Source organism: Suricata suricatta, chromosome 5, assembly GCF_006229205.1.
Source record: "Suricata suricatta isolate VVHF042 chromosome 5, meerkat_22Aug2017_6uvM2_HiC, whole genome shotgun sequence".
Classification (NCBI taxonomy): domain Eukaryota; kingdom Metazoa; phylum Chordata; class Mammalia; order Carnivora; family Herpestidae; genus Suricata; species Suricata suricatta.
Genome location: NC_043704.1, coordinates 70048922 through 70072299, shown reverse-complemented (window position 1 = coordinate 70072299; position 23378 = coordinate 70048922). Strand labels below are relative to the sequence as shown.

Genomic DNA, 23378 nt, shown 5'->3' with positions numbered 1-23378 from the left:
GCTGCGTCATGTGCAGACATCTTCAGAGTCACAAGGCAGCTTCCTGGGGTTGGAGTTTGGTGTCCCACCACCCTGCCCTGACTCTGAACCCCCTGCCTTGATAAGTGACACTTGATTCCACAGGTGATTGCCTCTGTGCCCCGTTTCCCCTCAACTTTCACCTGATCCCAATGTTTGTACCTCATGCCCTCTCTGCCGTCATCTTGGACGATACAGCAGAAAATGATCACTTCAGTATGTTTTCTGACTCATCTAAATCCATCCCTAATTTATAAAAGTCAAATAACGGTCTTACTAATAAGCAACCTCTCCTCAGCCCCCTGCACCGAAAGTGAGGGGGAACTGGAGGATTCCCCCTGTGCACAGCTGGACACTCAGAGGCTTGTGTGGGGAGCAGGCTGCCTGGTGACTTGGGCAACGAATATGACCCCCCCCACCCCCCACTCCCAGGCTTCACTGCCTCCTGGGCAGAGCCCAGAGAAGAGCCCCTACCTCGACGTTTTGCAAGGGTTGAGCAAATAAGGACATGTCGAGAACTTACACCCATGGTCGGCATGCACACACGTATGTGATTGCTGTTACTTTTTTTTTTTTTTTAACAAAATGAGACTATACTCTCAACTTTATTTTGAAACTTAAAAAAAAGGTTCTTAATGTTTTATTTTTGAGAGAGAGTGAGAGCAGGGGAAGGGCAGAGAAAGGGAGACAGGCTCCAAAGCGGGCTCCACACTGACAGCAGAGAGCCCAGTGTGGGGCTCGAATGCACAAATTTCGAGATCATGACCTGAGCTGAAGTCAGACACTTAACCAACCAAGCCACCCAGGGGCCCTGAAACCTGTTGTTTTAACTCAATAACACCTGTAAAACGTCTTTTTTTTTTTTAATCTTCTAACATTTTAATACCTCATCATGTCCTTTCTGGACATACTGCAACTGGTTTAATTAATCTGATTTTCAGTTTTGTTTGTTCCTTCCTTCCTTCCTTCCTTCTATTCTTCCTTCCTTTCTTATTTGCTATTATAAACAATGACATCATGACTATCAGAGCAGCTAAATTCTTGAGTATTTCCTTAGGAGAAATTCAAAGAAAACAAAAGCACTGCATCAAACCCATTTACGTTTACTAAGGTTTTGGTAATATTGCCAAATCCTTCACACGTTTTTCCAGAATTAGACATGTCCCACCTCCCACCCCCTGCCTGCAAGAGTAGGTGTCAGGATCGGGAGCTGCCAGCTTCCCCCCTCCTACCACGCAGAAGGCACAATTCACAACCTTGACGCTTGCAAGGGCTTCCCTCCCTGTGCTCACACCTGACCTGCACGTCCCCTACCTCTCTGAGCCTGTCTGGATGCCAGAGCTTCGGGTCCTCTCCCCTGAGCCCCGCATTGGTCTCTTTCTGTCCATTTTCATCATTTATTCCTCTTACTGTAAAACTCAATCCTACATAGTATTGTTGCTTCATAATTTCTCCCATTGCATTGTAAGAATAATTACTGTGGGGAAAAAAGAAAGGTGAAATTATTCTACCTGAATCCACTTCTTTACTGATGCATCTGCTCATGGCAGATAGAGAACTCGCAGGTTTTCACTGATCCATGTTCTTACTGTTTCAGCTGCTCTAAAGAACCACTGGCCAGAAAGTAGCACTGAACCCCACATAGAAAGCATCACCGTTGATCAGAACCAAATGGACTTTTCAGCAGTGGTCTCCAAGGAGGGTGTGATGACTCAGACCCCCAGAAAGAGCCACACGTCTTCAGATGCTCCAGAAAACTTCATTCCACAAACTGAAGCTGCAGATGCCAGAGGAAGAAATGACTCTTCCAGGAAAACAAATCTCACCATTTCTTCTGTTGGGCCTGACACAGCCACAGCTCTAACTTCCCAGAGCCTCACCGTAGGTGAGTTTGTGCCAGCGACACTCATTTCATTCATGCATGTCCGGTCCTGGAAGGTGAACTGTCTGCCAGTCTCCCCCTTCCCCCTCCTGAGTGCCCATCCAAGGGTCCTGGGCTAGGGTGACTCAAACCTGGGGCCTAGGCTGCATCTGATTAAGTGAGTTATCAGCATAGACTGGCTGAGGGTGCAGATTTGCCTAGAGCCCTGAGCAGTCCTGGGGAATTGACATCCCACGGCCAGACTGAACCCAAAAGACACCCTGTGATCATGCCATACACCACAGCCTCAGAGACACCAGATCTGATCTGGTGGGCTGCGTGGCCGCCCAAATGGTGGTTCCTGCTTGAACCTGCATGGCTGGTGGCTTGCCACTTGTAGCAAAAAGTTTTGAAGGGCTAGGGCTGGATATGCAAGATTTGACTTAAGGAAGGAAGACATAGAAAACTGGCTCCAATTAGGTACCTACTGAATACCAACATATGTATTCTCTCAGTTCTCACTGCAAGGCAATGAGGTCGCATTATTCTCATTTTAGGAATTGGGAAACTGAAGGTAGAGAAGACCATTAATCTGAGGTGTATAGGTCAAGCAGCTAATAGGTTTTACAGCTGGCATTTGAGCCTAAGTCTATATGTCTGAGCACCGTGGGAGGGCTGGGTGAGGAGTGGGACACACAGACCACAGAAGCGTGGTCTTTTTTGTGGGCCAGAAGGCCGGCAGCTTCCTATGGAGGAGGGTGTGAGTCACACATGAAGGAGAGGACAGTTGTGTGGATGGGGTGAGGAGGAGGAGGCATGGAGGACTAGACAACTGAGCGGTGTAGATTTGGTGTGGTAGGAAGAATCACCGAAGGCTTTTAAACAAGGCAGTGACATGATTAAAGTGAACTTAGGGAGGATTCACCTGGCAGGCAGTATCAGATGTCTGGGGTGGGAGATGGGGCAGCGTGAACCTGGCGGACATGGAAAGTGGACAGAGAAGTCCAGATGCTGGGTGCTTAGATCCATGGCCTGGTGGCCTCAGGGGTGGAGAGGAAGCAATTGGTAAAGACTCTTCACAAAGGAAAATTGATACAACTTGGTAATGGCCTAAAAGTAGAATATGACACCATCGAAAATGAACCCCCTGATTTCATGAGCTTGTTCAGGAGGCTGGGTTGAGGGACTCACTTCTATAAAGAGTACGAGTGACAGTATTTTATGTTCCCTTCATGGCATAATGGACTTAGAGCTTAGACCCACATTTGGTGCTGTCTGGGTTCATGGGTCATCCAGATATTGGAAATTTTGTTTATGTTGAATTCAAGTAAATAATTCTGGGACCAGCTTTGTGGAATGTGAGTGATGAATCATGGTGATCAGAACCCGATCTTTGATTCCATATCATCTGATACTTAGTTTCATTGTGCCCCTTTTATAATAACCTCACCACAAAATGCAGCCTTTGTGAGTTCTGAAAACAGTCTTTGTCTTGGTTTGTGGACTCTCATTCAGGAGTTAATTTTTCAGAGAACAAGTAATTGCTCCTAATTTCTTCACATAGAGGTCAGAGGTGAGCCCGCTCAAACATGATTCAGAGTCTGCTGGCGGAATGTTCATTGTTGCTGTCTGCTTTCAGCATCGGGAGATCTTCACTCGCCGTCCAGTTCAGGGTCAGAAGGAAGAGCTGCCCCTTCTCCCGACGAAAGCAGAACATCCCAAGGGTTCCTGGCAAGAGGAAAGGTGCTCCCAGAAGAAGTGACCGCACATGCCCAAGCGGCTGCCACTTGGGGTTTCGGCCAGTCCCTTCCTCCTGCTTTGGAAATGGAAGAGGAGACCACACTCTCCAGGAAGAGAAATTCCTCAGGACCAGCGCTCTCCTGGACACACTCCTCCGAGACACTGGCTCGTTCCCCTCCCTCAGCCCACCTCGGAAGTGAGTGCTCTTAGCTCAGTCTCACATGCTGAAATCCTCCAAAATAGAAGCAATAGATGCATATAGCTTGCTAGGAACATACCCGCCACGGAGGCTGAGGGGGAAAGACATGAAGGACAAATGAAAAATATTTGGGGGAAAAGTCCCATCTGCACAATTTATCTTCCTACTGAAGTCCATCTTTAAATTTTTTTTTAATGCTTACTCATTTTTGAGAGACAGAGAGAGAACAAGAAAGGGGCAGAGAGAGAGGGGGGAGACACAGGATCTGAAGCAGGCTCCAGACTCTGAGCTGGCAGCACAGAGCCCAGCGCAGGGCTCCAGCTCAAACTATGAGATCAGGACCTGAGCTGAAATCGGATGTTTAACCCACTGAGCCCCACAGCCGCCCCTGAGGGTTGTCTTTAAAACATGTTCTCTTTAACTGCATAAGAAGGAAAATAGGACACGCACATACACATCCAGCAGAGACTAAGTGTTGCTGGTGTGTGTCTTTGCCCCAGAGGCGACGCTCCAGGGTGAGTGAAATGGTGAGCACTGAGTCATTTGATTAGGAGTTAGATTTGTGTTTCTTCGTTATGGCCAAATTGTGTCTTGCAATGGCAAAGATACCAGAGAGACACTTTGCTAGGCATCATAGAAACCAAAGCCAGCCAGCGCAGGTGTTTACAAAGCTGTGGTGGTGGGGAAGGCGCCTCCCTGCCTTTTCACCTCCTGTCATCGCAGGGCCCCAACTGCGCAGGCAGGGCCACGTCTGGCGTGGCGCTCTTTCCAACCTCCTGCTCCCCCGTGCCATCCACCCTGCACACTAGGTTCTCCAGGACCTAGCCAGTACCCCGTGTGTAATCCTTTCCAGGACACAGGCTGTGTCTGCTACTTCTCTTAGGTTCCCTGCCAGCCCAGGACAAGGCACAGTTGTTACGGAATGACAATTAGCATGTGCCCCAATATCACAGACTCATCCAGCCACGGGCCAAAGAGAATGCTAGAAACTCTGCCCGCCTTTTCTCTTCTCTGAGGTTTTATTCAGAGTCTGTGCATGCCTTAGGAAGCAGGACAGAGAGGGCTGGAAATATTCTTGGAAATGGAGGTTAGGTTGCTTCCAAAGTTGCCGTTTCAAAATAATCATAGGTCAGAGGTTTTTTAGAGGTGCTTTGCAATACTTGGGGGTTTGGGTTTATGTCACCAGAGCAAAAACTGAACCTGGAGGTCCTTTCTGTAAGGCCTACTTGAAGCAGCTAATTCCTCCTCTGTATACTTTGTATACAGTTTCCGCTGACTAGGTATGTATATAAGTTATGATTCCTTTTAAGATTATTATTAAACATTGGTCAGATTGGATAAAAGCTACAAGCCTTTCCAGCTGCAAAGGTCTGTGGTTTAGTGATTTATAACCAACTTTACTAAATGGTGGAAAGGAAACATTTTCTAGGAAGCTACACTTTGATTCTGGTCAAGGTCATTTAATATTTATAATTTAAATTCAACCCACTATTGTGGTTTATTTGAAAATCAGCCTGTTTCCAATTTTACTGGACTTGACCCTGTAGTCACCTGGATTTTTCAACATTAAAAAATAGTTGGCCTTCAAACTCCTTGAGCATCCATTCTTTTAGAACCGTAGACTTTTTGGGGCACCTGACTGGCTCAGTCAGTAGAGCATGTGACTCGATCTCAGCGTTGTAAATTTGAGCCCCAGGTTGGGTGTACAGATAACCTAAAAATAAAATCTTAAAAAAAGAAAAAAGGAATGTTTTACTTCTAATCGTTGAAGAGCTCCACCATATCTTTCCTCTCCTTGAGTTTTTCACTGAGCATTTCTCTTCCTTTTTACTGAACTGGGTGTTCTGTGCTGGGTAGAGGCCCACCTCCCTCTTAGAAACTAGACTGTAAGGCCCTAAGTGGTACTAATTGCGGGACTAGCCAGGCACCCAGGACCTTCTAGATCTGGTCTGCCAGCCTCCCCTCCTCCCTGCGGGGATGGTGAGGGGGGCATAAACAGAGACCTGAAGCCATAGAGAAACAAAGTTCTGCTTTTACTTTTAAATCTGGGCTACTTGCTACTAACCTGCTGACCAGCATTCCGGTATACCCCCTCCCCCCACCCCTTAGATCTAAATTCTGAGACTTTACTCTCCCTGCCTAACCACAGGATTGAGGAGCCCTAGGCACATTTGCAGGGGCCCTGAGGGAGCTGGTGGGACTTGCCAGAGGCAGGCCCAGAGGGGGCCCGGCTGGCACCCTGTCGAAGGGCAGTAAAGAGAGGAAGGGGCGTGTGCCTGTGACACTTGGCTGCTCCATCCACCAGTAACTGTGACCCAGTGAAAGTCCTGGCACTTGGGCCAGTCAGATGAGCCTCTGGAAGTGTTAGCGCGGCCACCAGGAGCCTGGCCCCGGGGAGGTGAGACATCCTATTAGAAACATGAAGGGATTCCACCGGATGATCCTAAAGATCCTTTCTAGCCCCCACATCTGTTATTCCGAAAACATGCAGCCTTTGTGTTCCATGCCTCCTTTCTCTCCTCTCTCTGTCACACAGAAAAGTGCACGTAGCACCACCTCGTCTGGGGCCTGACTAGCCAGGAGTTCCCTGCCTCAGAAAATACATTGTATGCCAGGGATGTATGCATGAAAGCAGGGATAGGCCCAGACAGCCAAATCAGATTTTTAAAAAGAGATCAGAAGCCATTTGAAATGATTTTTCTTGCTGCTGTATATCTTTCTGTACTTTCATATGTTCTACAATGACTGTGTACTATTTGATCATTGGGGGAAAATAAGTAAAGCAGCTCACAGGGAAAAAAGTTCTCTTTTGAAGGCAGAAAGAGATCTGTGTATATTGAATTATGTGAGAATGGCTATAGTTGAGCACTAAATTTAGTACTGAGCTTCCTGGAAACCAGGGCACAAAGGGAAACCGGGTGGGGCATGTGATCATTGTCAGATAAAGTAAGCATACAATTTCATCCATGGGCATGAGTGTTTTGGGGGCAGTGAATTCTAAGAGGACTATTTATATAAGGAATGTTGAGAATCGTAATAGAAAAATGCCATCAGTTGCTGTTTGGAGGAAATTGTGCTAATGTTCTTTAAAAGGTGGTATTTTATATAGATGCTCAGTAGGAGTGGAGGGCGTAATAATGGATCTCAACTCATGAAAGTACTTCTGTGGGTAGCTGAGCTGATGTGGTCCAGGTAAATTGCCTTGTGGTGATTTCACTTTGTAAAGGAAGAGAGCATAAATAACGCAGAAGATTGTAGACTTAGCGTATCTTTCTCAGCTGTCAGATGTTTCAGCCAGATTTTTGGCAGGCCAAGGTTGGGCACTCACTGCACGCCTGAGGTTTCAGCATTTTCTGTTGTGGTTGGAGAGGGATATATATACTTTTACCAGATGGGTGGGCATTCTTTCCACCCCTGTTATAAAGATTAGAGAACTTGGCTTGTTTCTGCTCCCAACTGGATGGTCTTCCCATTTTTGAACGGGCGCTTCAAGGGTACAAATGAGCAAGGAAGGGCAGTTATTAAATAACCAATATTGCTGGCCCGTCGATCGGAAACATGGCAGATCTCCCCCTAGATGTGTTCAGCGGGCGCTCATCGCAGAGTGTAAATGGTGGTTATAGAGGAGCTTTTAATTTTTTTCCTTTTACTAAGAGACACCACTGGTGTAGGACCATTCACACTGCTTCATAGCTTTACCGTGAGAATTAAATGAGATTATGTAAATCAAGTACTTAGCACAGCATATAAAGGTGTATATAAAATATGGGTACATTGTGCTTGGTCAGTGAATGGCAGCTTCGAATAATGCTGGTGAGATGGTGGAGGAGGATTCCACGGAGCCTCAGTCAGGGCCAAGTCAGGGGCCATTTTCCTTCTGTGGCTTTCAGCATTTGTGACTTCTGTGATTGTTTCTGTGGCCATTGATTTGCTCTACAGGTGTGGAGGCCGGGCCCAATACAACCACTGCTGTGCAGTGAATCGATGAAATAACACACTTGACCAGGGATAAAAGTGATTTGAAAGAGCACGCAGCAACCAAGGAGATTGAAAACTGGTGGCAGTAGCAATGATTCTAATGACGTTAGGCCTGAGAGGCTAAGTGGTTAGTGAGGACTTGGGGCGCATCTATTTGATGGGTTCCTTTTTTTATACTAACACGTTTTTATTTGTTTTTTTTGTTTGTTTTTCAGTAAGGGCGGGTTCAGGGTGGCTGGGACTCTGCTTTGGGGTCCAGTCTATTTGCGTGGCTTGCTTACATCTTCATTTTGCTTTCATCATGGCCCAGGGTCCAGAGCTGCCTACTGTGTTCCAGGTACAGCACAGACCCCCTGGTTTGTACAAGAGGTAGAGGAGCCTTTGTTTCCTGTGCGCGCTCTCTCTCTCTCTCTAATTATATTTAATATTTATCTGTGCTTTTGGTCACAACTGCACAGAGTACTGGTCTTCAAGGGACCATTTCTAATGAAAACTTAATTCTGCCCTTTCTGGGTCATAAATAACAGCGTGAAACCTTTCATTAGAGAGATATAGAGTACTTTTTTATTATTTTTGGCTTGAAAAGAAAAATGTTTTTTCTCGCCTTTGGATCTTGCCCGCCATGTTTCTTCCCACTCACCAAGCTTTCCTGCAGCTTATTCCTGTTTGGAATGAGGACGTCAGTGTGCCCTTCCGGAGGCCGGTTCTCAGGGTGTCCTTTGGGAAGTTCTTTGTGGAAGGGAGACCTGAGCAAGCCACTTGTACTCCCATGGAACAGACTGTGCATTTTGACCAAAATGGCCTCTCATTCCATTTTTGAGGTTCTTGGCAAATTAATCCAGTGTCTGCCATCCGGTTCCCAGCCTAGAGTCCGTGACTTGCTAGGGGTCCACTGGGATAGTAACGTAAGCTTGAGAGTTGGTGTCCAAAGCCTCATGAGGCTCACTACAATAATGAAGCTTGTTTGCTTTTGGGTGGAATCAAATCAGATCGGTGGGGTAACATTGAGTATCTCCTGCTGATTAGAAGCTCTGTGACTTCCTAAATGCAGTTCAGTTAATAGTCTTTCAAAACATAAGGGTTGAGGTGGCCATGAGATGGGTAATAATAAAGAACCCTTGATGGGGACAAGGCCAGGGATTATTGCTCGGAGCTAGTGTTGTTGCCACTATTGTCTGCAGAACCCTGGCATCCCTAGGGGTGAGCTGAGGGCTGGGCTCCTAGAGCTGCCTCACTTTCACTTGTTTTTATATCTGGGTTTTAATCTATAATAGCATTTGAACAAAAGGGTTACATTGCTAAAATAAAACAAAATAAACACCTATACCTTATCACAATGGCCTGTCCTCGTATGGTCTAAAATGTGGAATTCAAGAGTAGAAGTTTTTACCTTCCTCTATAAAAGCAAAGGCAAAGAGTGTCTAGAAGCTTTTTCTCATTTTCCTTTCAGTCAGAGTCAAAGCTTTTCATTGTGCTTGAAGGACCTCACTGCTTTTTCACTTAGCTCTGTGAGAATCAGAGCCTCTGAAGAGAGTGTCAAATGTGTTTATCTATATTAGGTCCTCATTATCTAGATTTATCCAACAAAATGTAATAAACATTATTTATATCTAGGTACATCCCTGATTTTCTTAAACCCTTGAGTAGTCTTTAAAAATTTTTTAAAAAATATTTATTCATTTTTTGAGAGAGAGATGGAGACCTAGTGTGAGTGGGGGAGGGGCAGAGAGAGAAAGGGAGACTCAGAGCTGAAGCAGGCTCCAGGCTCTGGGCTGTCAGCACAGAGCCCATCGTGGGGCTTGAACTCACAAACTGCAAGATCATGACCTGAGCTGAAGTCGGACGCTCAACTGACAGAGCCACCCAGGACTGCCACATTTTTTATTTTTTAAATAATTTTTAACATTTATTTATTTATTTGAGAGACAAAAACAGAGCGTGAGCAGGGGAGGGGCAGAGAGAGAGGGAGACACAGACCCTGAAGCAGGCTCCAGGCTCTGAGCTGTCAGCACAGAGCCCATCGTGGGGCTTGAACTCGTGAACTGTGAAATCATGAACTGAGCTGAAGTCAGACGCCCAACCAACTGAGCCACCCAGGAGCCCCTTTAGTAGTCTTTTTTTAAAGTTTTTTTTTTAAGTGTTCATTTACTTTTGATAGAGAGGGAGAGAGAGAGAGACAGAGAGAGCGAGCGAGTGCGAGCGAGCATGAGGAGGGGAGGGCCAGAGTGAGAGGGAGGCACAAAATACAAGCAGGCTCCAAGCTCTGAGCTGTCAGCACAGCCCGACACGGGGCTCAAATACATGAACCACGAGATCATGACCTGAGCCAAAGTCGGAGGCTTAGCAGACTGAGCCACCCAGGTGCCCTTAACTCTTGCGCAGACCTAAAGCACATTTTCTTCTGTTTTAGCTTCTGGAAGCACGGAGATGCTTAACAATTCCACTACTTTCCGAAGTGCCTCAATGAATGGGACGGAGAGTGTGCATGTTACCACCACGGTCCCCAGTGGTGTCCCAGGGATGCTCCAGTCTTTAACTGGCAGTCCGCCACCTCTAAATGAGACAGAGAGTTCCCCCAAGGACTCAGAAATTGCCACGACTTCAGTATCAGTTCATTCTTCATCCAAGGCTGAGTTGAGAAGAAACAGCGGAGTAATCAGGAATCCAGGGGCTGGGGAATTCATTGAGCCGTCCACAGAAGATGGATTTGGCCTCACATCTTCTAGGGTCTCAGTGGGATTCTTGCAAAATGACTCCTCAAGTAAGTGTTTAATTTTTATTTGATCTATCATGGACATTTAAAAACTATGGTATTGTCTTAAAAGATCAAAGACCATTCGAAATCTCAAAAAAAAAGTGTATTCTTATCTAACACTATCTCCTTTAGCTGGTTTACCACATTATCACATTTTGACTTGAACCCTTATGAGAACATTGTGAAGTTTGTCAGACAGGCATCATTCCTCCTGCTGTTTTATAGACGAGGAAACTCAGGCCCTGAGGGTTTAAGAAATGAGGGCACAGTCACATAGCTCTCTCACGGCAGAGCTGGGAGCCCGGCCTTGGAGCCTTGGAGCGGTCACTGTCAACCGCATGTTATCGCCCTGCAGGATTGTCTTCAAGGTGAGGGCCCACCTCCTCTCTCAGACTCACTGGAGTTGTTTTATGTACAGATCATTCTTCCAAATGAAGTGTGCAGGTATAAATATATTTCTCCAAATTCATGGCTTCAGTATACGCCCTCTAGTTTATTTTTTTTGTCTGCTATACTTGAAAATTAGAATAATCTTTATTAATAACAGACCTGTTTTAGAACAATGCATGTGACTAAGCACTACAGGTAGACACATCATGTTTGTTGGACATAACATACTCCTTCCCTTGACCACTTTTGGGGAAAGAGAGTAAAACACCCATGCTATGAGTTACTCTGCTATTTTGTACCTGCTCTTTAAAGGCTCCCTTCTTCACCAATGCTTATTTTTAGTATTGCTATCTTATTGACACTGAAGAGGTTTTTTTTTTTTTTTAAATTTATTTTTGAGAGATAGAGAGAGACTGTGTGAGCAGGGGAGGGTCAGAGAGAGAAGGAGACAGAGAATCCGAAGCAGGCTCCAGGCTCTGTGCTAGCTGTCAGTACAGAGCCCGACGCAGGGCTCAAACCCACGAACCGTGAGATCATGACCTGAGCCGAAGCCAGACGCTTAACCGACTGAGCCACCCAGGTGCCCCAACACTGAAGAGTTTTGAAATAATTATTAAGAATATGAGAATGCACGTCAGGTTACACAGAAAATAAATACCATACAAGATTTTGCAAAGGGAATCTTTCCCTAGAGAAGACTCACATCTCAGTTGTTGGGAAATCTCTTTCACATCCATGTCATGGCATTTGTTTCCTTGACATCTTACAGCCTTGGGAAGAGACCAGCTTGCGAGCAGCTCCGACATGGAGAATAGAAGCCCCATGTCTCAGACTGAGACCGTGTCTAGGTCGGTCCCGTCAGGCAGCAGCGGAGACAGCACAGCACGCTGGTTCTTGACCAACAGCAAGACGTTTGCAGATGTGACAGGAAGCTCCACTTCCTATCCTGAAGTTGTGAACGCCTCGGTGTTGACCCAGTTCTCAGCCTCTGTGTCCCAGTCTAGAGGAAGTGACACGGCCCTGGACGACAGGAGCTACTCTGAGCCAGCCACCGAGTCTTTGTCCTCATCCTCCTCAGAAAGTCTGGATTTCTCAGCCCCACGTGGTGAACGCTCAAGTGAGTTTCCACTTCACGGAACCGCACCTCTCGGGGGGCAGAGGGCTTACGAGGCGCGTGCTCTTCTGTGGCTCTGCAAGGCTGTGCGCTAACGGAACCGCTCCAGGGGCCCCTCTTCTGTCACCACTCCCAGGCCATTCCTCTAGCTCTAGATCCCCAGTTCTTTTCTGGTACATCTCCCAGGAGATGCTGTTGCCACCTGCCTCTCCCACACACTGCTTGGGGGCTTCTCTGTCCATGTCCTTCCCAGCCCTGTAGCCCACCCCACACCCCCATGCCTGCCTCATCACTCAGCTTCTGGAAAGGGAAAATATCACCTTCCCATGGGTGGTTGTTCACCCCAAGTCCGGGCATTCGTCAAGAGCAACTCTCCCCCTTGTCTAAACAGCTTTTATGGAGATACAATTCCCATTCTACACAATTTGCCCATTTAAAGTATACAATTCAGTGTTTTTTAGTACATTTACCAAGTCGTGCGGCCACCATTACTAATTCCAGAGCGCTTTCACCGCCCCGGAAGGTGCTCCTCGTAGTCACCCCCTGTTCTCCCCTCCTCCCAGCCTCTGACAGCCACTAACCTACTTTCTGTCCCTGTAGATTTCCCTATTCTAGACAGTTTATGGAGGAAATCATACAATAGGTGGCCTTTTGTGGTTTTCACATAGCATAGTGTATCGGAGGTTCGTCCATGTTGTAGCGTGTGACAGTGCCTCATTCCTTTGTGTGGCCGAGTACTGTCCCATTGCGGGGATGCGCCACATTCGTTTATCCTTCTGGCAACCATTGCACGTGCTGAGGTTTTCCCACCTTTCGTCTGTTGTGAGTAGTAGTGTGGTGAACGTTCTAGTACAAGTTTTTGGGTGGACGTGGTTTATTTTTTTATTTTTTATTTTTTGGACATGTGCTTTAAATTCTCTGGGAATGGCTGGGTCACATGGCAGCCCCTTTTTCTGAGGAATTGTCAAACTGGTTTCCAAAGCGGCTGTGCCACTGTTTACCGCCGCCAGGAATGGACGGGGATTCCAGTTTCTCAGCTTCTTCACTTCCTGTTGTCCTGAGTCTCGTCGTCCTGGGGGATGTGAGGCGCTATCACAAGTGGTTCTGATTTGCGTTTCCTGGCTGACTAATGATGTTGCGTATCTTTTCACTTTTGGAAAAGCCCGTTCCTATCTTTTGACCATTTTAAAAGTAGTTAGGAATTCTTTCTATAGTCTGGACACTAGTCCATTACCAGATAGACCATTTGCAGACATTTCCCCCCATTCTGTGCATTTTCTTTTCACTTTCTTGACAATATCATTTGCTCCACAAAGGTTTTTAATTTTGATGAAGTCCAGTTTATCAATCTGAGAAAACATTTTCTTAGATGGTCCTTTTTAATATAACAGTTTTGGGCAATTTCATAAACCCTTCTCAGCAACCTTGTCAATGTAAAATGTGTGCTGACTAATGCAGAAATCCACTAATTGGTCATGTTAGCTTATAACAGGTTTACATTCTTACCTCTCCACCACTAGTAACAATAGCAGCTCCCTTTCCCCCATATGAACCTCCTAATTGAAGAGGAAAACTCGCATTTATTACGACTGAAGTGATGTGGAAAAGCATATGCTTATGAAAGAATACCACATGTACGAGTGGAGAATATTTATGCTCTTTCGTGTGTGCATGGAAAACGCATTATCTGTCTCTTAAACAAAAGGAGTCATTTTCCACCCTCACGATGTGGGGCTCAGCATTTTCTCCTCCTCAGACCAAGAGCTCAGGTGCCATAGCCTTTCCCGCCTGCCTCTCTTCAGTATTAGGACCCTTCACTCTATAGTGTGTGTACCCTCGGTTTGTGTGGAAATTGTGATGTCAGTGTGAGCATGTCTTAGGGTTCAATTTTAAAGCACTCCATAAGGAGCAACCTCCTTCCTGAAACCAACTCGCTGTCGGCTAACCAAATGCCTTATCTCATTTGCTCTGAATCATGCAGCGTGGACTGATTCTGCCATCCGGTCCCTCAGTGTTCTTAGTCTGTTCCATTTTCTGGGTTTGGATGCAGCCCCTCCGTTTCAGGTCACGACTCTCCATTTTCTTAACCCTGGAAGCCTGATGGGGTGGTTCGCCTAAATTCCATTTAAGAATTTTATTTTTTTAATTTTTAATTTATCATTATTATTTATTTTATTATGTTTTAAATGTTTTTTATTTATTATTTTTGAGAGAGAGAGAGAGATGGCATGAGCAGGGGAGGGTCAGAGAGAGAGGGAGACACAGAATCCGAAGACAGGCTCCGGGCTCTGAGCTGTCAGCACAGAGCCCGATGTGGGGCTCGAACCCACAAACCGCGAGATCATGACCTGAGTTGGAGCCGGATGCTCAATGACTGAGCCACCCATGTGCCCCCACTGAAGAGTTTTATAACCCTTCCCCCAGGCCTTGTCCTCTGTGCCCAGGGAACTTGTGCTCAGGTACATGCGGCCCTCAAGCCTCTCCCAGTGGACTGTCCATGGATCTCTTAAGCTCTGCAGCCTGGTCAAGACACGCCTCTCCTACCTCCTGAGCTGCTGCAGCTCACTGCGCATCCCTGTCCCTGCATCATTCCTGTCAGTTAATGCAAACCTATCAAGAAGTGAACTTACCTAACATGCAGCTTTAACTGCATGTTAGGGGTATGTCCATCAAGAACTAGTGTGAGGGCACCTGACTGGCGCAGTCAGAGGAGTGTGTGGACTCTTGATCTTGGGGTTGTGAGATGGAGCCCCACTTGGGTGTAGAGATTACCTAAATAAATAAATGAACTTGGGGGAAAAACAAAGAGTTAGTCCAGTATAAGAAGAGGAATAACAACCAGGGACAGAACTTGTTTTCTTATAGAGCCAGATGAGGAAGTGTATAGGCCGGGAGAAGTTGGACCTCATTTCCGTAATTTCTGAGAAGAGTTTATTTGATCATCTAATTTAAGATTGTTTGAGCTTATGGTGTAAAACATATACCCAAGAAAGGAGGAAAAGGGTATGTTTTCATGTGTCACCTGTCCCCATTCAGTCCTCACCCAGAAAATAAATAAATGCATAAAAAGAACACAATACAGAATATAAGCCCACCTTTAGCCTCCAGCCACATGCATTAAGGGGAAAAACCAAAACTCTTAAAGAATGGCAAACCCCACGTCAGTTCAGGTATCACTGGTCATGCCAGGAGGTAAAAACCCTCAGAGTCATGGGCGGGGGGGCGTCTTTCTCCTGGGCCTTGTCAGAAAGTCTAAAGCCCCAACGGGGTTGTTAGTCTTTTGCTGAGTATTCACCTCCTCTGCCACCACCACTGATTTCTCTGAGGTAAACTGTTACGTATCCCGGAGCAGAAATACAATCTTGATCCTGTATGCTGAAGTGGTAAACCTTCCCATAAATCCAGGTCACCTGAGCGGATATGCTGATCGGCTGTGCCTCCTGAGGTGGCAGTCGTGATCCATGTTTGCAGGGAAGGACACATCTTGGGTTCTTATGTGTAAACTTCACAAAAAGACCAGAGAAAGCACAGGGAAGCACTTCAGCTAACTTGGTGCAGGAAGGGAGGCTCAGTCCTGAGGCTTCTGACAGTGCTGCTCCACGCTCGTACTGACCGGCCATTCCCTTTCCGTCTCCTTGTAGCCACCAAAGACGGGCCTGAGCCTGGAGGCAGTTCTGTGTCTGAGGAGGGGACTTCCGAGGCCCCTCGCCCGCACACTGCAGCTACTTTCCCGGGGACCGGAGAGCGCACGCTGCGATCTCTCACCAATGAGAGCACAACTTCTGCAGAAGTGGGGCACTCTGTGGTGGCCGGAGAAACCGAGAGTGCCACCCAGCACGGGAATGCAACTGTGACTGGTGATGCCCACCTGGTGTCGGGCTCCCTGGCGGCCTCACCAGCCCTGGGAGGTGAGGAGCAGGATCTCTCCCCACACTCCTTCAGCTCGCCTGTCAGTGAACTCACAGTCCTAGAAGGATCATGTTTGCTGTCAACCCAGAAAGTACCTTACAAGCTCTGTCTGAAGAGAACTTTCTAGGTCTTCTCACTCCCCCCCCCCCCACCACCTAGCCCCACACACACTTCCCTAAGGCATTTACAGTGCTGTCCGCCAGAACACTTGGAATAAAGGAGACCAGCCAGTTGTGGCCAAGGCCAGTCTCCTGGGAAAGAAATATCTCAGTATCATTATACAGAATGGAAAATTGGGAGGGTTTTCCTTTTTCCATCTAGACATAACAATTGTTCTGTTGGGGTCTTAAGAGCTTTTCAGATACCAATTTGCTTTTATCAAAAAAGGCATGTGGAGGGAATTTGGACCTATTCCCTAGTCTTCAGCCCCTGGCCACTTCTCTTTTATTACCATTTCCACTGCCACCGCCCACTCTCCTCCCAGGACTCCGCACCGACCTGCCCGTTCCTGCCTCCCACCCTGCTCAGCCAGGGCGCTCACCATCGAAAACCACCTCTCCAAAGAAAGGGTTTAGTATGTGTTTGGGAGAGTTCTCGTTTGTTTAGTTGACCTAACTTTTGTTTTTCCATTTATAGTCACTGGAATTAACTATGATCAAGTGAGTGGCACGGACTTTGAACAGAAGGTTTCCAGCGACTACACAGACCACACCTATGTCTCCTCTACTTTCACCAAAGGAGAACGGGCATTGCTGTCCATTACAGACAACAGCTCATCCCCGGATGTAAGGGAGAGTTCGACCTCTTCTGCTAAGATCTCAAACTCTTCACATGCAGACTATTCTTCCTCTTCTCAGGCTCAGACTGAAAGAAGCAATGTGTCATCCTATGAAGGGGAGTATGCCCAGCCTTCCACTGAGTCTCTGGCTCTGCGCACGGCCAACCTTCCGTCCTACACATCCACCGTTAACATGCCAAACACGCTGGTTCTTCTGGACACGGATGCTGGATCGATTGGCAATTCTTCTTCTTCTTCGGGGCCCCCTTTGCCCCTGCCCTCAGTACCCCAGTCCCTCCAGTCATTCTCTTCAGTGTTACCATCGACCAGGACCTCTACTTTTCTACTGCAGTCCACTCCCCACGCGCCCACACCTGTGTCTTCCTCACCAGCGTCTCTGACAGCATCTACCCCTGCCTCACCATCCACCTCCCAAACAGCCCCACCACCTTCACCTTCTACCCTGGTCCTGCCTGTGACTCCAGTTCAGACGGCGACAATGGCATTGTCTGTGGCAGTGCTCCCCAGTAGTCAAACAGCAGATCCTAAGAACCAGAGTAACTCATACCATGAGAAAGTCATTACAGAGTCAAAGCCACCGAGCCTGGAGTCCCTGTCCACAGAGGCCACCGAAGCTGTAATGATGTGGTCTACATCAGGGGTCCCTATGCCCTTGGCCTTCACGGAGTCCTCCACTGAGCAAACCCTTCCAGCCGCCAGCACCGGCATCACCCAAACGTCTCCAGCTTTGACAACCACCCTTCTTGAGACCTCTCATCCCCCCAGCCCTGCGTCAACCACAGCAGCCCTGATGGCCGACCCCACAACAGTCCAGACTGCTGCTGGAAAACAGCTCTCACCAACCAGCCTTGAAATTCCAACACCACAAATCTCAACAGAACGTGTGGTCACCACAGAAAGCCGAGCCCACGTAGATGCTACTACCCAGCTGGTGCCCCTGACCGGTGTACCCTCATCAGCGAAAGGACTGACCACGGGACTCGGTGTGACTGAAGAGTACAGTCCGGCTTCACACTTCCTCAGAACATCTCCTTCTCCCCAGACCACAGGCGTCTCCACGGCCGAAGTATTGACTCCTAGATCTACTACCCTCGCTGCTCGGGGCAGCACGCAACCACCGACAGCACCGTCATCGGCAGCTCCAGGTAGAGGGCGGTAACATAAGTACACTGTGAGCTGCACAGGCTCGGGATTCCTGTGACTTGGGGCAGATTTGCAGTAGTTCAGTGTCTGTGTTGTCCTCTTGCTATGAATGTCATGGATGACCCAGTTCTCTCACCTCTGAGTTCACTAACTCTCCCTAAAGAAAGAGGTGAGGATGCCATTGGCCTTATGTGTTATCTGCAGATAGCGCCATGGTGGCTTGTCATTCCCAGAAGTGCAAGAGCCTTTCAAGTGTGCCTGTAAGTCTTCCGAGGCCAGAGCGAGGCAGTGATGTGGGACTGGACGGTGGAAAAACTGCCATTGAGAAGCTTCAGGTGGCCTTTCTGAGACCGGGAATGAGTAGGCCCTGTTCCCCAGTCAGAGCCCTGAGCCTCTCAGTCACTGGGAAGGCTTCTCTTCATTCAAGGGAAGCCCAGGCTCCTTGGTCTTCCTAAGAATGTGTTGCTAGTTTATAAATGCGGGTAAAGGGATGATGAACTAACCTTCTCCAATGGTGACAGGCAGCCTGAGCTCCTTTATATTGCTCTTAAGGTTATCTTTATCTTCGTGTTGAAGTGGCTGGTATGAGGGAAATAAAACCGTTCACATGACCCTTCATAGTTCAAGGAAAGGGAGAAGGAATTAGAACGGTATATCTTTCGATGTTGTGTTCAAATTTGTACATTAGGCTTGTCCAGACCCCAGAAAGGAAAACTGAAAAGGACTTATATGGAGCCTGACATCTTTTTTTATTTTTGTTATTTTAATTAATTTTTTAAATATTTATCTTAGAGAGAGACAGAGTGCAAGCAGGGAAGGGGCAGAAAGAGAAGGAGACACAGAATCTGAAGCAGGCTCCAGGCTCTGAGCTGTCAGCCCAGAACCCGATGAGGGGTTCAAACTCACTAAGTGTGAAATCATGACCTGAGCCAAAGTTGGACACTTAATCGACTGAGCTACCCAGGTGCCCCTGAGACTGACATCATAAGGAAGGAGAAAAGAAGAAAAGCACTTGGTAGTGACTAGAGCAGGGAGCTCAGTTAGTGTCCGGGTACCAGCCAATCAGGCACGGTCAACCTAGGAGCTGGAGGGCCGTGACCACCCCTGCCACCAGCCCCCCATGACAGGCGTATCAGTGTCTCCTTTGTGCCAGAGATTTGAACATCTCCAGGAAATGAAAGGTGGATCCTTCTCCAGGGAAGTTGGGAGCCCTGCTTCAGGACTCACAGGGCTTTGTTTCCAGCCAAGTCTATTCCAATACCAGATGGAACATAATTTACAAATCTCCCTTAAAGCTGATTATAGTCATTCCAATGATAACTGTAGGCAAGAATAAGTGTCATCACTACTGGCTGCTAATGTGTTTTTTAGGACAGTATCCACGGCACGGTGTCTGGTTATGCAGGTCCTGTGCCTCCAGGGGTGGTTTTAGGTATATTGAAAGTAGCCTTGCAAAACAGGAACATATCTTCAGGTTTAAACCCACTTGTTTTCAGGGTTAGTTTTTTGGCATGACGACCCTTGATTCCTGCCTTCTTTTTCTCATTCTTCCAGCAACTTTTCTGCTTGGAAATGATGTAGTTTTGTTATGGGTTTTGGCTTCTCTGAGCACGTGTCAGAGGCTTTATCAGGCAGTTATTACGTAACCAGAGCACAGCAATGCTGGTTACAGCTACCAAAACAGTGAGTGTGGTCTCCGCCCCGGGAGTCTAAGATGATGCAGAAGCCTGGGCACCGTGGGCCTAGATGAATTCAGATAGGGCTTATCAGCACATTATATAATGAAGTTGTAGTGCACAACTTCGATTGTTTTTCCAAAATGGCTGCACCATATGTGGAGACCTTAGGTATATTTTGAGATTTTTTAAAAATGTTTTTTATTTATTTTTAAGAGACAGAGAGAGACAGTATGAGCAGCAGAGGGTCAGAAAGCGAGGGAGATACAGAAGCGGTCAGCACAGAGCCCGACATAGAGCTCAAACCCACGAACTGTGAGGTCATGACCTGAGCCAAAGCCGGACACTTAACCGACTGAGCCACCCAGGCACCCCATATTTTGAGATTTTTTGCAAAGAGGGAATCTTGGAGCAGGGAGGATGGTTAATCAGGGCCCTCTTCTCCGCAGCCCCCCCCATCCCCGTCCTGACGTGTGTTTTAAATTGGCAGGGATTCAAATAGAATTTTCTGAGTATCAAAGGCGATACAATCATCAGCCTTGAACTGAGCGACCTATAAGCAGCCTTAGGATTTGAACCAGTTCTTGCATCCAGGGATCCAATTGTCTAATGCACGTGCACATACACAAACTACTGCCAGGACCCAGTCCCTCTGCAGCTCTTCTGCACCTCCCAGGAACCCGTTCTATTTTAGTAGTGTGACCTCTCAGGGCAAGTAAACAGAAATAAGCAAAAATCAAATATTAGCCAGGAGAATTAAATATTTACCTAGAGCTGCTCTTACATTTCCTATGTGATTAACTGCTTTACTCCTGGAATGTGTTCCTAGTTTACAAGTGTGCCACTAACCCTTGTCTTCATGATGGGAAATGCTCTGTGGACTCCAGCAGCCGTGGGTATCGATGCGTGTGCTCACCTTCCTGGCAAGGCGATGACTGCAGTGTGGGTAAGAGAAGTGGTCTCCCCTGGTCCGTACCACAGTGTGTGCTTGAGATAGGCAATAATGCTGTTTTCCTTCCAAATGTAGGAGAGTAAGGTTTTCTTAAATTAAAACCCTGCTTATTTGAGAGTTGGCATACTTAGGTGTTGTCTGCAGAATAGCATCAGACAATAACATTGACACATCTCCATGATCTGGCTCCATTCGGTGAGCTCCCTATGCCCCCACTGCACTGGACCATCTACAGATGCCTAAAGACCCCTATGCTTTCCCACTTCTGGCCATCACCGCCGGTGCCTCAGGCTGCACCCCCACCCCATCTGCTTGTTAAAGTCCTTCAGTCCCAGGTCAGATGTTATTTGAATAGTCCTTAATTCCCCCTTCCATCAGAATCCCCTAGTCTCTTGGTACTTTCAAACCCTGATTTGTATTCCTAGTCATTTGCATGATGGCCTCCACCATCCATAGATAGGCAGCCCCTTGAGGACAAGGGCAGCTTCCTACTCATCACTGGGGCCCCGCTGCACCTGATGCCATTTGGCCCTTAGGAAGGGCTCCCTGTACTGGATAATGATCCTGCTGGTGGCCCTGTTTTCTCTCCTCTGCAGATGTGAATGAATGCCTCTTGAACCCCTGTCCACCCTTGGCCATGTGCAACAATACTCAGGGATCCTACACCTGCAAATGCCCCGTTGGGTACCAGTTGGAAAAAGGAATATGCAATTTGGGTAAGAGAATTCGTCTGTCTTGGAATTTATTCTGTACCACAATATATTTTTTAAAATAACATTTATTGTTCCCTAAACAAAATCAGGATTTTTTTTCCAAGGTATAAACCTAAGGAATATAGAAGTAAAGGTGCTGCCTGTTGTTTTTCAACCACTCAGAGACACAGTACATTATTTGCAATCTTTTCTACTGTGTATTATATTTTTATGTATTTGAAATCATGTGATATTTATACAAACTTTATATCTTAAACATTTTCCATGTGATGAAAACTATTTAACAAACTTGTCAATGACTACATGAATAGGCCGCTGTTTGTGCACAACACTGTTTGCTTGACCATTCCACCCTACAGGTAGGAAAATGTATATCCACAGGATATTCTAACTACATAGTAAAAAAAATTTTTTTTAGGGAGAAAAAAGAGAGAATAAAATCTTGATTATCCTACCACATTTATACATTCTTTTCATTTTTAGAAACGATCTTCATGGTCCTGCTCATGGCAGATAGGTTTTTCCAAAGCTGCCATAATTGTACCATGCAGATTGTCCTATTTCATTCCCTAATGTGACAGTCCCGAGGCTGGTTGATTTTAGACATAATCTCTAGCTTTCATGTTAAAAAGCAAACCACCCAAATGAAAACTAAGATCCTGACAAGGTGCTAAGTAGCCAAGTGTCTACACCTGTTTGATGAGAGGCCATATTCCAGCCCACAGGTCCCTCCACATAATAACATGTTCTTTAGAAAAGCTTTTTTGCACACAGAGTGTGCAAGAGTTCAGCATGGAACTTGCCGAAGAAATTAGAAGTGAAGGGCATGGAGTTATCTAGTCTGGATAAGGAAACTGGTATTAACCAGTGTGATACTTAACACACAAAAAGTGCTCAGTAAATATTTTTTTGAGAGAATGAATGTCTGTGATGTTTGAAAAGTGATATTTCTATGAATTAACAGGATGGGGGAATCATCAGATTTTTTAAAGCGATTGTGTCACATGACAGAACTAGAAGGGTTGGGGAGTGAGTGTGGTTGTCCTGTTAGGGGAACAGTCCTGGACCGTGGGAGTGCTCACAAGCGGTGGAGCTCTCTCCCTGAGGGGTTTTGGGCAAACAGGAGTTTTACAGCGTTAGAAGCGGCGTCACTTCTGAAACAGGCATGATCGGCTAGGCTTGTGTATCTGCCCTCATTTAGAAAGATCAAGGATGAAGGAGTAAGTGTGGAGCCCAGAGTTGACTTGGCATTCGGGAATCGGCCGACTGAATACACTGCATGGTCAGGGGAGGGGAGGCACTTGCAGAACTTGAAAGTTCGATTTGCTGACGTGGCACCTTGGGCAGGAGCAGCTCCATCTTGGGCCTAGAAATTTAATTCAAACAGTTGACACCTACTAAAATAATGGTAGGATTTTGGAAATTGTTTAAAATACAAGGATCAAGTCGAAGCATTATTTAAAGGGAAAAAAGAATCTACGCATATAGACATCAGTCAAAATCAAGAGTTCCTTTTACTCTAATAGTTTATTTGCTTTGGCGTAACCTATTGCATTGAGCTGCCGCCTGGAAGAAATAGGCCAGGAGGCTCTGCTTTAAGAATGGAGGAGATGGAATGATTTTGTGCTGAAGCAGTGTGGAAAATGCCCTTGCCTAGAGCTCAGCTGCCTGGCTTCCGGCTCCAGGACTACCACTGACAGCCCGTGACCCCTGAGTCTCCATTTTCTCATCTGTAAAATGAGATCACCACCTGCGCTGCTTCCCACTCAAGGTTCTTGTGAAGATCAAGTAAAATGAAGTATCTGAGCAAGCTTTGAAAATGGTGTTCTCCAGATGGGAGGTGTCACTTAACATTAGCCCCCAACCCCTTGGACCAGAATTGAAAGTAATGAAAACACTAAGTACTCTGAATACAGATCTTTTAAAAATCATGGATCTTTTAAAAATCATTCCTATAAAAAGAGCGAGGAAAACCAAAAACCAGACTCCTAACTATAGAGAACAAACTGAGGGTTACCAGAGGGAGGTGGGCAGGGAGATGGGGAAAATAGATGATGGTGATTAAGGAGGGTCCTTGTCATGATGGGCACATGGGGATGCATGGAGGTGTCAGGTCACTGAATTGTACACT

General features: G+C 46.6%; 1 protein-coding gene across 1 annotated transcript in view; it reads left to right on the top strand.

The window, feature by feature from the left end:
• Positions 1 to 554: 554 nt before the first annotated feature.
• HEG1 (heart development protein with EGF like domains 1) overlaps positions 555 to 23378 on the top strand; it is a 56904-nt gene continuing 34080 nt past the window's right edge. Inside the window, exons 1-9 of the mRNA XM_029938724.1 lie at positions 555 to 564; positions 1616 to 1903; positions 3519 to 3815; positions 10207 to 10557; positions 11711 to 12058; positions 15697 to 15963; positions 16601 to 17908; positions 20412 to 20528; positions 21131 to 21250. Coding sequence (XP_029794584.1) covers positions 555 to 564; positions 1616 to 1903; positions 3519 to 3815; positions 10207 to 10557; positions 11711 to 12058; positions 15697 to 15963; positions 16601 to 17908; positions 20412 to 20528; positions 21131 to 21250 — 3106 coding nt within the window. The remainder of the gene's footprint in view (positions 565 to 1615; positions 1904 to 3518; positions 3816 to 10206; positions 10558 to 11710; positions 12059 to 15696; positions 15964 to 16600; positions 17909 to 20411; positions 20529 to 21130; positions 21251 to 23378) is intronic.